The sequence below is a fragment of the Gadus macrocephalus genome, chromosome 15, assembly GCF_031168955.1.
Source record: "Gadus macrocephalus chromosome 15, ASM3116895v1".
In the NCBI taxonomy this organism is placed as follows: Eukaryota; Metazoa; Chordata; class Actinopteri; order Gadiformes; family Gadidae; genus Gadus; species Gadus macrocephalus.
Window position 1 is genome coordinate 4,283,088 of NC_082396.1, and position 17,227 is coordinate 4,300,314.

Here is a 17,227-nt window from a genome sequence, read left to right on the forward strand (position 1 = left end):
TGGCTACATATTAAATAATCAAAAAATATTAATAATAGCAAACGCCAAAGGGTTGCTGCTGCCTATACTATTTTCTGCATTCTCTATGACGATTTCCAAGGTTGGACTTAACAAAAATGTATACGATACTACTTTCATATTTGTGGTTGGTTATATATTACAGTCTTGGTTCGTTTTTTTATCGACCTTTATGCAGCTAAACTCTCCCTTAAATACTCCCTGAAAGCACATCAAGTGTGCAGCCCCAGCATGAAAAGGCCATTGTGATCAAGAAAGCAGGTGTAAAAATGGTATGGTCATGTTGCTGGGCTATTCTGTCAATGATAGTATGACTAGGATTCTCCAACTTCTACCTGCAGGGTTGTGGCTCTATGACCACATCTGAAGCAGTACTGGCATTCATCATGGGAATGCAATCATTGAGAAACAGGGTAAGTACATGCAGTGTTCAAAACTCCACAAGCAAAACAAATATTACAGCAAAGTCTTGAATAGTAGATTTTAGTTATATCCTATTTATTTTTCATAGGCAAGGCAACTTTATTTATATAGCATTTTTCAAGTGCTTCACATATTAACATTGTCATACAATAAAATAAAATAGATGAGCAAAAGAAAATAGGCAAAGAAATGAGTAAAATCGAAAGCGCAATGTATTTAAGATCAGATCAACAGTCTCTCTGGTACCCACGTCGGGACTCCAACCCGACCTAAAGGAACTTGGTCCTTTCTCAGGGACTTCAACCCGGATTCTAGGTAATTTCTATTCTAGGACTCTAACCCAGATTCATAGAGAAATGTATTACTGGCAAACAGTTTTTTAAAGAAAAATGGCCAAGTCTAATAATTCAACATTTGCTTCTTATTGATCTGTTGCAGTAGTTATTTAACAATCACCTGCTACATGCAGTACAAGAGAACTAAGTTCTCAAAGGTCAGTCACTCCCACGTATTCTATGCAGAGCATATCCAAATACGACAGGGACAGATTAAGCAGACGAAATATCCCTGACCAAATGTCTAAGAACTTTTCCAATCTGAATGAAGATGTTTTAGAGTGAAAAACATTGCCAACTGTCATTGAAACATATTTCACTGATATAATCTATACTTACTCAAGTCTCGCAGGAAAAGTTATAGATAACATTTTGCAATTGTAACAAAATAAGACGAGTCCTCCAATACAGCAGTAGTGGCGCAACACAGTAAAGGTATAATCATATACCTTAACTGAAAAAGGTAGCTAAAGTTATATACCTTTACTGAACCAGAAGGAGACTATTCAGCTTAGCTCAGGAGGTAGAGCAGTTGTCTTGTAACCGAAAGGTTGCTAGTTCAATACCCAGCTCCTCGCTGAGTGTCCCTGAGCTCGACACTTACCCTAACTGCTCCTGACGAGCTGGCTGTCGCCTTGCATGGTTGACTCTGCCGTTGGTGTGTCAATGTGTTTATTAACCAACGTAAGTCGCTTTGGATAAAAGCCGTCTGCCAAATGCCCTAATTGTAATTCCTATAGAATGAATCTTTTTATTTGTCTTTCATGAATATATCCAAATAGACATGATACAATATTATAAAATAAGCAATAGCACCAAGGTTTGGATAGCACCCAGCAATGTTAAATACACGCTAATCTTCCACTTTAGTTTAAATCACAGCCAAAGCAAAAGGCAACCACATATCTTTTGTTAAAATAATAATTCATAATTCTTTACAATTTATACTGTTCTGAAGTTGGAATGACCCCCAATCCGGGTAAAATGAATTCATAAACTTCTATTCCCAGAGGGAATCTGTAATCATCCTTTTATTTGCTGAATCCCTTGATGGCGACAGGGGCCTGAAACCATACATAGTCCTCCCAGTTGGACTCCTCTTTCTGGGGACTGCTACCGATACCTGCGTCAGTTGACAGTGCAATAATCTGCCGCTTTACCCTTGTGGGCACCTTAAAGTCCAATTTAGGCCGGAACCATCCCACTTCACAATCCCTGTGAGCCAGAACCAGGACCGTCGTCGCCGTAAGGCGGACTGGCCGGACATCGGACAAAAGGTCGGAAACAAAAATAGTGCGAAAGAGCTGCCTCAAACAGGACGAGACGCGCAGGCTCCCGTCTCCAGCGGCCAGCACCAGCCCTTCCATGTTGACCTCGTACAGCTCTTGGGGCAAGACAGGGGAACCGCCCAATAGAAGCAGAACCCGGGGAACCAGGCTGAGGGAGAACAACAGCTCCAAGTGCTCCAACAGCACCTCAAGATCCTCGACTGTGCGTTGACACTTTCGCCTGTTAAAGTCTGTTGGCCTCGAGTTCACCACCTCCTTTTTCTGGAAGGTAAAGGAAGCACCACGCCAGGTTATATTACGTTTCTTTCATGTGCATTTTATGTTTTATTATTGTTAAGAGTGGGTGATGGGCAATGGATCTGGATTTGAGTAAAGTAGACTCACATGAATTGGAGCGTCTTTTTTCTTCTGAGTAAAAACAAGTTGGTCATAGGTCATGGGCAACTGCTGTCTCTGGTAGAGGATGCACTTGAGTATTTCACTGACGAAACGACAGCAGCCCTCCTGAGTCACACTGCCAGGCAGAACTACCTCTATCCGGCCTTCTTCGTGCGCTCTTCTCACGATCTCAGCGTCACTTAGCCCTTTGTTGTCAGGTTTACTTACATGACAAGATACATCCTCATCTATAGCATCATCTTTGGAAAAAGGCACATGGATCAGACAATCATCTCAAGATGCAAAACAAAGTATATTCGGAGTCGTACGAACTGACCATCTCAGGCATATGAATCGTTTACTTACCCGACTCGTTGAGTCTGGTAGATACCAAGTTGTTTTCCTTGTCGTTCACATTATGCGTTTGTGGATCCAGTGTGTCCACCGACAGGACAGCGTCTACTTGGCTTGCCCTCGTAGTCTTTTCCAAGCCTCCGTGTATGTCCCTATGAGTTAAGGAGTGCGGTCCTTCACTTTCTGAAGCTCGGCTCGGAGTTGTGTGTGAGTCGGTGCAGGTTTCAACGATAGGAACTCCGCCATTCATATTCGACTCGCTCACCAAACTGCTCTCCTTTTCTAACAACGAGCACCCGTAATCTTTGCTTCTAGTTGTAACGCTGTGTGTTTTAGTGCCATCTTCTAAATCTCCTTTAGAAAGTTGTATAATCGACCCCTCGGCCATTGTTTTGAATATCCCCGGGACCTCTACGAATTCTCTTTCTTGCATAAGAAATGTCCTTATCTATGGAGATGAACCGGAAGTGGTTGGAGGAAATGTGTTTCGAATTCTAAAAATGCTAATAGGAAAGGAGCGTCGATGCTTCCTTTAACCCTGCTTTAGCATAGTTTACTCTAGAGAAACCTTTGCGAAAGGAATGGAGACAGTGGTATCCAATAATCCTATACGGCGGCAATTTTTAAAGCAACATGCCTCCGGGTTGGTTCCGTGGGCCGCGGTGCATCATGGGACGCATTGACGTCATTATCAGTAAAATAACAATCGATCACCACGCATTTCATTGACTCTAGTAGTGTGTCAACTATATACCGTATCAGGGACAAGCTTCACTAGTAATCATTTGATTATAAAATAATTTATATTTAAGTGCCCAAAAAGGCAGCGTCATCAAACGCCTCGCTTGATTTGCTATTGAGGCGGACTCGGGCGGTAGGCGTTGTGATTTCAAACTTCTTTAGGCCAGGGCAGGGCCAGGGATGGTAGAAATACATTGAGGGCCTTCACCAGTGGCGGATTCAGCAAATTGGGGGCCCAAGGCGAAGATTCTTATGGGGCCCACCTTCAAAAGAGAACGGAGAAAACATGTTTACCGACTGAATGGTAGATAGGCAGGTAAAGTTAATCTACTAAGTACAGTGACCTCACAATACTCAGAGTAATGCCGCTTTTCCACTGCATGGTACCAGCTCGACACGACTCGACACGACTCGACTCAGCTCGCATTTTTTGCGTTTCCACCGCGGTACCATGGTATCTGGTACCTGAAGTGGCTGCTTTTTCTAGTACCTACTCGCTCTAGGTACCAAGCGAGCTGAGCCGATGCTAAAAGGTGACGTCGGCAGACGGCCGGCGACTGATTGGCCAGAGAGTGTGACGAAGTCACGAGAGCGACATGGCAACCATGCTGGTAACATCCATAGCAGCGCCGCAGCCAACATGTTCCACTTCTCCAACTTCTTCAACATGCCGGCTAATAATAGTAATGTGATCGATGTCCTCCATTGTTGTTATGTGGGTTCTGTCCATGTGTGGGTTGCGTATGTGTTGTTTGCGTCGCGTACACAAATACGTCACGGCCCTTTCGCGCAGCCGACCCCGCCCACGTCCAGGAGGTACTATTTGCGGTGGAAAAGCACCCGTGTTGCTACCGTGTCGAGTCGTGTCGTGTCGAGTCGTGTCGAGTCGAGCTACATGTGCGGTGGAAAAGCGGCATAAGGGTAAGCATGTCTGTACTGTTGTGTGATTCTTTAATAGACAGGGTTATTTTCTTCCTTCATTTCTCGTCAATGAGTCATCTTGTTGGGTTGGATTCTTCTTGTGTTTCTTCCTTCTTATCTTAGGCATTTATCCCTTTACACGCAGGTATTTAGATTAAAACAATATAAAATGTGGTTTTTAGAAGCACGCAATAGTCCCACAAAAAGATGCTATTTAACAGTAAATATAAAGACTGTTTCAATGATACATTACAGTAAAAATATCATCATTTAAATAGTGAATCAGGTAAACTGAATTCTTACTTCTTGTTGTAATTGAGTTTTATACACAACAGCATATTGTGTTGGCTTGTCTTGTTGACTTGGATTATTTTTGTGTTTCTTCCTTCTTATCTTGTCAAACCCTTTACAGGCAGCTATTCAGAAAGGAGCCAAGGCAAGGCGGCACACACACACACACACACACACACACACACACACACACACACACACACACACACACACACATTATATAAGCAATGTCAGAGACAGTTTTTAATTTTAAAGCCTCCAAATGTTCAACAACTCATGTAATGGGCCCAATACGACAACACTGGTATAGGAACACGCACAGGTGAGTTAATTAAGAAGTGCGTCCATCGTGGAGGGCGGGCCGTAGGGGGGAATAGCACGGAGGCATACCAGTGTGTTTGTTTCAGGTCTGCATTGAAGTCCCACTTTGAACAAATGGTAAACTTGCGTTTTAGGGTTAGGGTTAGATGTCCTTCATGCTGCCTTCCAGGGGTTCAATGCCTGCGTCTTGGCTTATGGACAGCCAGGCAGCGGTAAATCCTACACCATGATGGGAAATGCAGTAAGTTAGCCCAGCTCCATGTTAATGTTGTCATTCCTATCGTGGGAGTGTTGTAGTTGTATACTTATTAATGCAACATGATGCATCTCAGTGGAACTGCAATAAACACAGCTTCACACCTGTAGAGATGTTATTATTGTATGCACTTTTTTTCTCTCAGAGTGGTGGCGGTCACTCAAACGGTTGGCATTAAATATGTTGGCTAATGCTGCTATCCATTTGGATTTACGAAGTGGAAAGTGGAAAAGTAAAGTCGCCAATCTCCCAGCTTTCTTGCGGCATTTCATTGAGGCACGCCCCCTTTTGGTCGTAGTATCTCGTCGCCTTCAAAGTAGAGCGAGCAGAGCTGTACAACTCGTAAAGAAGATGGTTGCGCCCATAGTTAATGTGGGATGAGATGTATTTTCTTTCTATTTGTACCACGTTGGTGGTTTTAATGTCGTTTTTAAAACCTCTTACACACTTGATTTCATTGCTGCTTTAATCCGGTCACCAATATAGGATTGCACGGTCTTGCTTTGCGTGCAATTCAATGTAAAGTTTTGTTTTGAAGCTGGTTTGCTAAAGAGGCTATGTTGCTAATGATGACTAGCCTGCTACTACTCCCCCTCGTGGTTCGACAGAAACACAAATGGTAAACTGGAAGGCTGGAGCAAGGGAAATACGTCACGTTCACGCTGAAGCTGGTCGTTCGTACCAGCGTACCATCCAAATGGATAGCAGCATTAGTAGCATTATGGGATTTAATGAGGAATGAGAGCGAAGCCAGATCCTTCCGTACAGAGGTGGGGTGAGGCACCACTATGCAAGGGTCTTCTCACGTCGACGCTCCAATGGAATCTGGGCTGTGAAAAGTTTTCTAATTGGCTGAGAAAATCATCCAATTATCATTTAAAAAGATTTCACAAATGGTCTGTGTGATCCTGTTTGACCATGATGAGATGTTCTTTCCCTACTTATTAATGGACCCCCCCCCTCCTTCATTTATTATAGAAGTAAGTAATTTTCTACAGATTGATAAGCATACTGAGTCGGCGCCAGAGCAGATCTACTGGAGGGGCGTGGGTCACCAGCGGGGGGGCACTGCCGTTTGAGAAATATTTCAACGCAGTGGTGACCTCATAGTCAAACACAGCAGAAATGCTATCAAAAACTTAACACATTTTTCTTTATCATTATTAGGCTAATTATTAATTATTTTTTAGCAACAATATGTTGTGCTTGTTGTTGTCGAGGCTGTGGTAGTAGCCCAATTCACACAGTTTACGCAGCCACACACACGAAGACGAAAATAAAAGACGGAGGGCTATCGTGGAGGCTTAACGCAAATAAATGCAGTTAACCCACCTCTGATATTTCAGAAATAGTTTATTGACCTCTCAACAGTTTATGCACCTCAAAAAAACAAAAACATTAAGTGTGCCTGAGGCTGCCTCTGGTAATACACCTTAGACAACAGCCTCCACAATCAACAAAAACACCCCTGGACAACATAAGTAACATAACAGGGGCCTCATTCACCAATATCTTCTTAAGAATCTTCTTTGATTCTTTCTTAAGTCCTTAAGAAGAAGAAGAAGACAACACAACCATGCCAACATGGCGGCACTGAAACGTGCTTAAAGGGGACCTATTATGCTTTTTAGACTTTTATGACCTATAAACGTTGTTATAATGATTGATAGTCATGTTTAACCATACTAAAGTGTCAAATAATGACAACCTTAGCGCCGACACTGTAAGCATGTGATCAATATTCGTGCAGCACGACAAAGTTGCCACCGACTGCAGAATCGCTGTAGGATACCGAACAAAGAAATATTACTGAGGAAGGTCGGTGCTACTTGAACAAGTAAAGTTACAATGACATCGACATGAATTACAAAGGTATTTCTACAGGAGCCGAGGCGGTGTGGGTACCGGATTGACTCGGCTGCCAGATCGACTCGGGGTCCTGCGCTTACAGATGAGTATCGACGCTTGACGTATCGACACAAGCCAACGGACAAAACCCAGAAGGGTCGCGAAAGTTTTTTGTTGATTAGACAATTTTTTTATGTTCCCCCTGCAATTTTTTCCACAAATTGAAATGTCTTTAAATACACATTAACATGAATCCAACACACTAGCCGCGTTTACATGGACACTTATGATCCGATTTCTAATCGGAATAGATCTATTCCTTCCTTTCATGCGATACGAATGGCATTTACAAAAGTGGTAATTCGTATGTCTCTCGCGCACAACTGACACATCAGGACTGGCTGCGACATTTTTATGTATTTGATTTTAATGAAAGCCCAGCAGGAGAGAGCTTTTCTCTGCCTGCTCCTTCAATTAAGAAGAACAGCACGCGACTCTTCCAGTCTTTATATCTACCCCCTCCTCCGCCGTAAACAATATGTATTTGGATGAGAGTGCGCAGCCAAGACTGTTGGGAGAGAGAGAGTGCTGATATGTAAGGTATAATGTACAAAACACCGGCCATTATCGGGAAAATAAGTGATCAGCAGAGAAATAGTCCACCAAAGACGTCGACGTCGCTTAGCAACCGGACACGCTGAAGTTGATAAGTTACCGGACTATTGCGGAGTGATAAGAAAGACACTAACAAACATCACTAATTTTCGTTTCCACATTTATGTTTTAAAAATGTCTATTTGAATAGCTTTTATGCATGATTACATGCAATTGACAGACATTGTTGATCTAGGCAGGTTTCAGCTTATTATGTTATGTTATGTTATGTTATGTTTATGAATGGCAGTGGCATGGCCACCCTACTCACTGTACCTTGCACATGTTTAAAATCAAAACATGAATATATGAACCTGTGTATTATTTGAATATCTTAGTATTGAATGCAAAATAACAAGGTACCTTTATGCATGGCACTATAGGACCAGTTTAATATAAACCACAATTTTATACAATATATAAGTAGGGGTTCCCCGCTCCATCCCTCCATCAGTTTGGGGGTCCTTGGCCTGGAAAACGTTGAAGACCCCTGCCTTATATTATACATTTAATTTCTATGTCAGGCGTAGTTCGTTTTTTTCTTCACTGTTGATCTCGGCTACATGTTCACACGTTCTAACAGAAAACAACCTTTCTCGTGCTACGATACCCTGTTCCAACATAGGAGAATGAGCTCCACTGAACCCCAAGTTATCTCTCCCACACATTTGTGTTTAATATTGTGCGTTTAAAAATTAACAAATAAACACATTTTACTAAAGTTTTAGATGAGATTCTTTATTCATTTATTTATGTCTGTATTTTTGCAGTATTTAATGTAGGCAGATGATCTTCTATACACATTTGTCTGGCCCCTGAGTCCCCCCCCCCCCCGAGACAATGCCTATGCATAGATCCAGGGCCTGAGTGCAGACCATGCCAGACGCAGCTCAGTGCTGCTCCTAAATGGCAAATAACGCAAGTCGATGCTATGTTTCTTCAGCGCAGTTTCATTTGAACTTGATGCTGAAGTCTCCAGGGAAATATTTGGGTTGGTTCAATATCACATACTGCTGTAGTCTGAGTTCATGTGCAAAGGGCTCACAATGCACGCCGGTTGTGTAATGGAATAGTTGCGCCATGAATAATAGGGGAATAATAAGTGATCTGACTGTGCATGCCACGCCCAATTTGTTACCCCGCCCTAAAGGCTTGTTCTAGGTCCTGGGGGTGACGAAACGCCTTGTCAGTGATGACGCTCACGCGTACGCCTGTTCCCGACAGCGACCGTTCATGTGCGCTGCGTTCGGAATCTAAAAGTTCTTCACATCAGGGGTTTTTTTATCCGATAAAAAACAGTCAGAACTAAACCAAACTTGGTATGATCAGTTTAAGGTTTGCGCACCTTTATTTCCTTGTAGCCTATCACCTACTACCCTTTTGCTTTTATTTATGAGAAGCACATTGTATTGCCACTGTATGGAAGACTACACTTGCCCCTATCTAAAGCTGGTTTACCAGTACACAACGTTTAACACTGAGCAAAGTCGATGCCAACAGACAGTTATGTCAATCAATAGTAAAGTATGTGATATGATGGTTGATTCTTTTTGAATGGAATAAAACTATGATGTTCTGCCATATTCATGCACGTCACTAATAAACGATCCGTCACCAACTGCGCAACTCTGTTAACAAAATCTGTCCGCAGTTGCCGAACGGAACTAGAATCTTAAGAGCGTCATGAGGTATCGTTCATGAGAACTTTCCGACGTCGCAAAAATGTTTCCCCCATAATTCCTAGTGATGTGAATGCACTATAAAACAGGGTACACTGCATGCCACGCCCTATTTGTTGCCAAGCCCCAAAACAAGGGGATGGAAATACAAGGGTTTGATTGATTTGTTCTCCCCTGTCCCCAGGTCGCCTCGCTTAACTCAATCGCTTCAGTGGTGGAGGAGAGGTTGCAACAGAGTGAGGCGAAAGTGAGTCAAGAGTGTGCGGAACACTGCTTGGTCAACCGCCTCACCGTTTGCTGTGTGTCTGCTCGTGACCTTTGACTCCGTTGTGTCTGTACTCCACCCACAGTTTCTGGAACTTACAAAAGGAGTGGAGTGGACTCACAAGTCGTGGGAGACAGAATATTCTCAAGGTGGTGTGAAGCACAGAAATATGTTTACATTATGCATGGCTGTTTAAACAGATACAGATGACGTTATTGATTCTTGTGGAAATATTTGTTGCTGTTGCTCAGCTCAAGCCAGAAACCGCAACTTAAAATAAATGGAATATAAACCAACAGGAATATATCACAAACAGCATAAATTATCCAGTTAAAGATAAAATATGCATCTACCCAACAGCAGAGTGTAAACAAAATAAAAGTGTCTATGTTGCCAAGTAGAGTAAGTGACTAATGTATAGTTTCTCAGGTATATTGCAGACATATTGCATAGCAATAAATAAGTACACATTTGCATAAATTAGCAAAAGTCTTGGCTCAAAGTAACTAACTTCAATTGACCGTTCAGGAGTGACTCACTCACTTCTGGTAGGGAGAGGTGTTAAAGAGTCTAATGGCTGATGGAATTAAGGATTTCCCGTTGATCTTCTCGAAGCCAGGAGTCAGTGAATGATCGACTGCTCTGTGAAGTCTGCGCTCTCCGGAGTGGGTGAGGGTGTTGCACCAGCATCATTCCACCACAAGGGGTTTATTTCCCGTTTCACACACAATTTGGCTTTCAGGTATAATTTGTGCTTTCAGGTAATAGTGGTCATTTTTTAATGAATGGAGCCTAATTATACATTGGCTCCATTAAGTCCTGCCTCGACCTCTGCCACGTGCACTTCTGGCGTCTGACCAGTGGGTGTCACTGCAGCTCTTTGGAACTCTCTTGGAGTCTGCTGCAGAGACTGTGAAAATGGCAAAAAAAAAAAAAAAGGAGAGGGAGAGAGAGTGAGACCTGGCATAGGTCTCAAAATAGGTGTCATATTTGGATTTTTGAGATTTGTGCAGCACTGTACAGTCATCGGAACAGAGATGATCCTAAGGGTCCTGTCATGGGACTGTGGGATGGGAGAACGACGAGACAGGCAGAATAAATCTCCCGCCCATCCCCTAGATGATTCATGTAAAGGTTGGCATTGAATCCTCGAGCTGCCTCTTCTTGTGTGTCAGTGGCATGTGTACGATCAACCCTTTTACCCGAGACCTGATTAAAATGTGTTTTAAATAAACACAGAATTAGACAAATGGCATCTGTTTTAGGGAGAGCCTAGTTTGTCAGATTACCTGCTGTGGCATTATGCACACATTTAGTGTCTCATGTGAATCATGTGCATCATGACATCATGTCTGCGATATATGGCGCATAAACTGCTAATTCCCTGTAATTGTATGGGTAAATAGAATGAAGGAAGAAACATGAGGTGGCACATGGCACGGATTTCCCCCAATAGGGGAAATTCTGCTTCAAGAAATGGCATTTATGTGGCATTTAAGGGCCTGGCAGCTTGTGAAGTTAATTCCTAGCATGGTAATGGAACAAATTAGCAGCCTTCACCGCCACTAATTAAGGAGTCTTGATTATTGACATATGGCACTTTTGTTGCCCACTGTCCTGCATGTTAATTAAAGTGTCAGCGTTATTAATCGCCGCCTCAGTGTTGAAATGGAGATAGGCCTACTGCCACGGTCCAGCGCCGAAGTGCCAGGCAATATTCCAGTTGGCCGCGATGAGTCATGACTCGATGCAACGCGTAAAGTCCCCCTCCTTTTTTTTTCTCCCATCTTCGTATATTTTTTTCTAATAGCTGCCTGGCACTCGGATATTGCCATAACTGATATAGCCATAAGTGCTTGATGAATTGGTTTATGGATTTGACATTCGTCTTGCCGCACATTTGCATTCTGTCTGGATACAAGATGACAATGGGGGCTCGCTTGGTCGGATGCGGCGTTGGTTGCTTCTTCTGGGTGGTCCGTCTGGCCCAGGGAGGAAACGCCCCACTGTCCGTATGTCTGGCAGCCTGACAACACAGCACCGCCTTCTGGTCAGGATCACCCGCAGAATCCCACTCCTCAAGGATGTACTACTGCCCCGCAAAGACGTAACAGTCTCCGATGTTCACAGCCTACCTGTCGGCATCAATGAGCAGAAAGCCTAATCCCTACCTGCTCCTTAATTAGCCGTCAGTGGATTCACTGTGAGATGCTCTAGATGAAAGCCTCATCCAAATACTGCATTTTTGGCAGCCTTGCCGCATGACCTGTGTGAGGCCTATAGGTGGCGTTGTGGTCAGCACAGGTTTTAGTTTGTTTTTTCATGAGGCCGGAGCAGGTGGCGGCACAGTAAATAATTAGGAGGTGTCATCCGCCTGGGGTTCGGATCTCCTCTTTTTCAAAGTACCTCTCCCCTCTTTAAAGGGATTCGTCAAGATATCTGTGAATCTGTTAAAGGCTGTCTTACCCAGATTCAGAGTTTGCTGGTTAAGCATGTGCTTTTCCGTTAGCCGTTCCCAGTGCCTTGCAGAGTTAGGTAGCATAGCTCCAGTACATGTGAGGGTAATATGCTTTTAATTACTTTCCGAAGATTTTCAACGTGTTCAGAATAGTCGCCCATTCAAAGCGAGGGTTGTAGCCGCACAGATAAATTGCGCAATTTGTCAGTGTTGTGTTTATTGGTCTCCCTGGGATGCGTCGTTGGCGTGGTCACATCGTCAGCCGCTTCAGGCTGGGTAGGTGACACGGAGGGTCACTACTCACACAAATTACAATCTTGGGTAACACTTTATAATAATGTGCCATAATAAATAGCAAACTAGCCCTTACCTAACCCTTTGTTAATATTTGTTAATTGTTACTAAAATATCTATTTGGCACAAGTTAATCGTTTTTTTTCACTGACCACAGAGTGTCGATTGTTAGGGTTAGGGGTTGTGTGTTAGGGCTAGGGGCGTGTTTTATGGTTAGGGTTAGGGCCGTGTGTTAGGGTTAGGGTTAGGGCCGTGTGTTAGGGTTAGGGTTAGGGTCGTGTGTTGGGGTTGGGTTAGGGTTATGCAAACAACTAATATTTAATCAAAGATGAGAAAAGGGTGAGCTTGTGCCAAATAGATATAATAGTAACAATTAACAAATATTAACAAAGGGTCTTTGCTATTTATTATGGCACCTTATTATAAAGTGTTACCCAATCTTGTTTTGTTTTGCTAACGGCACAGCAAGACATTGGACTTTTTTGGAAAGTAATTGGAAGTGTATTACCCTCGCATGAACAGGAGATAGGCTACGGTAACTTTGCAAGTCAATGGAAACTGGGTGGGGGGTTGGGGCGCGGGGCCCAGACGCCTACTCGCACTGAACTGTGTACCACTGATGTTGGAGAAGGCTGGCTTGCCCGCCGCACCTCCAGCTATCATTTCTCATTCCTTCACAACCCAGTGCTGTGGGTGGAACTCTGTAAAGCTAGTTAGGAAAACACAGTTTGTCTTTTGATCTGCGCTGTATTTGTATTCACAAGTATCAAAGCAACTCCTTGACACGTTTTGACTTTATACTGAGACTCTAGGCAAAAAATATATAAAATGAATAAAGTAAACGTAGGACCTAAAAAGCCCAAAATGCTTACGGATGTATAGCCCCATCTTCACCAATTATGTTAGGTTGAGAGTTAGAGAACCGCCAGTAGACAGTAGAAACAAGGAAACATCTGTGAATGGTTGAAAGCTTTACAGTGGTAATGGTGTCTGCTTAATGGCTATAAACGCAGTGCTATGAAAGAGCTAATACAAACATTTAATGACAATATTACATTTCCTTGTGCTGAAATGAAGAGCTCACTGCTCTATCTTTAGCTATCTTTGCGGTTTTGCCATAGGCTTATGGCCTGGCTACAGAGGATGCCTGCAGTGTCCCAACATGCTGTCCTTTTCTCACAGGAAGCCCTGCGAGAAATCAGTTAAAACGTAAACCCCACCACAAGAAGATGGGTTCAATACAAGCTTAAATGCCGGCAGAGCCAGAAGGTTGGTCCAGGCCAGTTAATTATGATCGCCAGCTGCCTCCTTCTCAGGGAACAGAGAAGGGGTAAAAACCATATACAGACACTGCCTGTGTGTGTGTATGTGTGTTTGTATGTGTGTGTGTATGTGTGTGTGCAATGCATGTGTGGACTTGCTGGGAGGGCTCTCGTCTATCGGCGGTGTCTGAGGGAGGTGACGCCATGCATTAATCTGCCATACCGCCTCACCTCTAATGAAGTCTGTGAAGGATCCCTTTTAATTAAGTACAGGCTGGGGTCGATGCCTCTCCCTCTTCATTAGAAAATAAAAAAAATCCACCCTCCCTGGTCTGCCAATAAGGGGGGTGGCGGCGGTGTAGGTGAACGTCTCAAACACTTCACGCTTCAAATCCATACGGAGGACAGGCGAAGGTCAATATGGAGGCTCACTGGACGTGGCCAAGGGCCGAGCCACCATTTTCCATAAGCAACCCATTTGACTGTTTTTCCTCCTGAGGATGGCACTTATGGTAATGTGAGGCATTGTGAAGCATTAGCCCACCTCCTTTCAGCCGGCACATGGCTGAAAGGAGGGGAAGAAAGAAGTGACTGAACCGGTGGCGGGTAGGAGGTGAAGGTCTTTATTTGTCCTTGTTTTAGCCTTTTTAGTTTGGGATGGAGGGAACCCACGGACACACGGACACACGGACACACACACACACACACACACACACACACACACACACACACACACACACACACACACACACCTCTCTCTACCCTCCTCAGGCGATTTACCATATATATTTAGACATACCAGTGTTCTGTGAGGAATAATTGGGCTTTTATTGGCCACTAAGTGCACATCTTTTCTTTTTGACGGACACCTCGGCTGGGCGCCCATACCCTCTTTTCTGGGGGGCGACAGCCCGGCCAGTGTTTGGAACCAATCTAAGGCATAACCATCGTCTTCTTCTGAAATGGCTTTTACGGATTGAATCAATTCCTCGACTTATCATCCCACGGTAGAGAGGTGGCGAGATGCTGTTACATGCATATTTAGCAGGAATATCTGGACAGGGAAAATGAATTTTCCCATGGACATTGATTTCTCGTCTGACTTTTTGGGTTGGTATGTAAAATATAGACGTGGTATGGGCTGTAATGGGAATGGGACTTCCATAGGTCGGCATAAATCAATGTATCCGGTGTGAAATATGGGCCTTGGTGTATATTTCTTCCCTGGCATGCAGGATATTGGATTTGCATGCAAGAATTCTGAAGTTGATTTTAGGATGCGCCATCATGGTGCGATATTGTCGTACTGAATAAATATCTTTTCGTTTTTTTCGTGCTTTTTTATAGTGCAGACTGTCTTCCAGACACCATAGTGGTTTATATCCAAACTATCTATCTCGTTATCTGTAATTGCTCCATGTACTGAGGTAAATGGTGAAACAAACTTGTTGACGTTTTTCTATTTAATTTACTCATGTGACCACAATTGATTAGAAATAATAATTTTAAACCTTTTGATTAAAACTACGTTCCTAAAAGAGATTCATTACTCGAATATGCACACGTATCGGCTAGACACTCAACTGTAGAAGGGAATCTTGTGCAGCTCTCCCCAGTATTTTATTAGACTTCACTCTTTACAATGCAGTATCATGGCATACTCCACAACAACGGCATCAACTCGTGTTAGCGTCTGTCATGTAAAGGCCAGAGCAGGACACTTTCTCCAGTCTGGAGGACCGAAAAGAGGGAATATTTACACCACTCCACCACTAAAACAAATGACATCGCTGTGTCCCTTTCCTCGTGAACACCATTTACACTTTGTCTTCGGCCAACATTGTCTGAATGATTCACGGACACTTTCCCTGCAATAGGCTACACGGCTGCGTCATGGCAACAACGGTTTGCTGGAGCGCGGCCCTTATTCTGCCTGGCCTTCGGGCGAGGAAGAGACCTCATGAAGAATTCAGTTTGATGCCATTTAGAGTCTGTCAGCATCTTTTCCCTTTTTTCATGTTTTATGGTGTGCAGCTCTCCTGTAGCTGCTACTGATACTACTACTAGTAATATAATAATAATAATAATAATACATTTAATTTAGAGGCGCCTTTCAAGACACCCAAGGTCACCTTACAGAGCATATAGTCATCATTCAAAACTATGTAAAACAGACTAGGAATAAAAGGAAAACAGAGGTTAAACATGAAGAAGAATAATAATTAATAACACTCAAAGACGCCTAAAGTGAAGTGGGGACCTCACTAACCACCACCAATATGTAGCACCCACTTGGGTGATGCTAGTAGCTTCTGCCGTTGCTTTTACTACAACTACTAGTAGCTGCTGGTGCTACTACTAATTCTACTAGTAGTTGCTGCTGCTGCTTTTACTACAACTACTAGTTGCCGCTGCTGCTACTACTACAACTACTATTAGCTGCTGCTGCTACTATTAGTAGTTGCTGGTGCTGCTTTTACTACAACTACTAGTAGCTGCTGGTGCTACTACTACTTCTACAACTACTAGTAGCTGCTGGTGCTACTACTACTTCCTCAAATACTAGTAGCTGCTGGTGCTGTTACTAAAACCACTAGTAGCTACTATTGCCACTACTACAACTTCTAGTAGCTGCTGCTGCTTCTTTTATTGCAACTACTAGAAGCTGATGCTGCTAGAACTACTGATGGTGGATGTTTGATCCTGCTGCTCCTGCTGCTAGCAATACTGCTACCTGCTGCTACTGCCCCGCGAGGTGGCTGCAAGGTTGTGTACCCAACATATGTTCTCCTCCTGCAGGAGGAGATTCTGGCCCCTCAGGGAAGAGGCTCCCAGCTGCCTCACTTGATCGGCATCGAGAAGGACCTGCTCAGCTCAAAGTGAACGCGATCGCCTTATTCGACTTGTGCACGGCTGGGTGTAAAGCCACACGTTTCCTATTCAGGAACCACAGCGAGGAAGAGGCTGTGGCAACAGCCAACATATTATTCGTTGATCAGTGCCGTCTGTTATTGAAACGGCGTTGGTTGGTTAATCGCTTTGGTTGTGCCTTTTGATTTCTGCTTAGGAGGGCAGGCCTCTGGTTGGAAGGGAAGCAGCGCCCGGGCTCAGGGTATCGCTGAGCTTCCTTTCTCCTTCCTTCCTTTCCTTCACAGCTGCTCCTTTGCCTCTGCTGCGGCATATTCGACGGCGAAGCGTCGTCTGTCTTCCGTTTGTGTTCCGCCCCCCCCCTGCGCTCCTGGGGCCGGGTCGCGGCATGGCGAGCGCTTCGTGGTCGAGCACCGCGGCCGGGCGGTGAGCCTCATCCCTCACGGGGGCAGACGCCTGGTGTTTTGGTCAGCGGGGCGGAGGTGACCCAGCCCTGCCCGCTGAATCTAGGTGAGGGTGCTGAGGGGTCGACGCCGGGCCCCGTATACGAGTCCAAATGGAAACGTAATGGA

The 17,227-nt window shown here is 44.0% G+C and overlaps 1 protein-coding gene across 2 annotated transcripts; it reads right to left on the reverse strand.

Moving 5' to 3' along the window:
* Nucleotides 1–487: 487 nt before the first annotated feature.
* On the reverse strand, nt 488–3,459 carry mad2l1bp (MAD2L1 binding protein). 2 transcript variants are annotated; one of them, XR_009529259.1, is made up of 4 exons: nt 2,810–3,459; nt 2,450–2,703; nt 1,258–2,326; nt 488–1,225 (listed from the first exon to the last, which is right to left on the reverse strand). XR_009529259.1 is itself a non-coding variant. In XM_060073115.1 (3 exons), exons 1-3 carry the CDS (start codon nt 3,228–3,230, stop codon nt 1,808–1,810), a joined length of 1,194 nt encoding a protein of 397 aa, XP_059929098.1. In that variant the 5' UTR covers nt 3,231–3,459; the 3' UTR covers nt 488–1,807. The 2 variants fall into 2 exon arrangements, 1 of the variants encoding a protein (XP_059929098.1); XM_060073115.1 differs by having other exon boundaries at nt 488–2,326.
* Between the last annotated feature and the right edge of the window lie 13,768 nt (nt 3,460–17,227).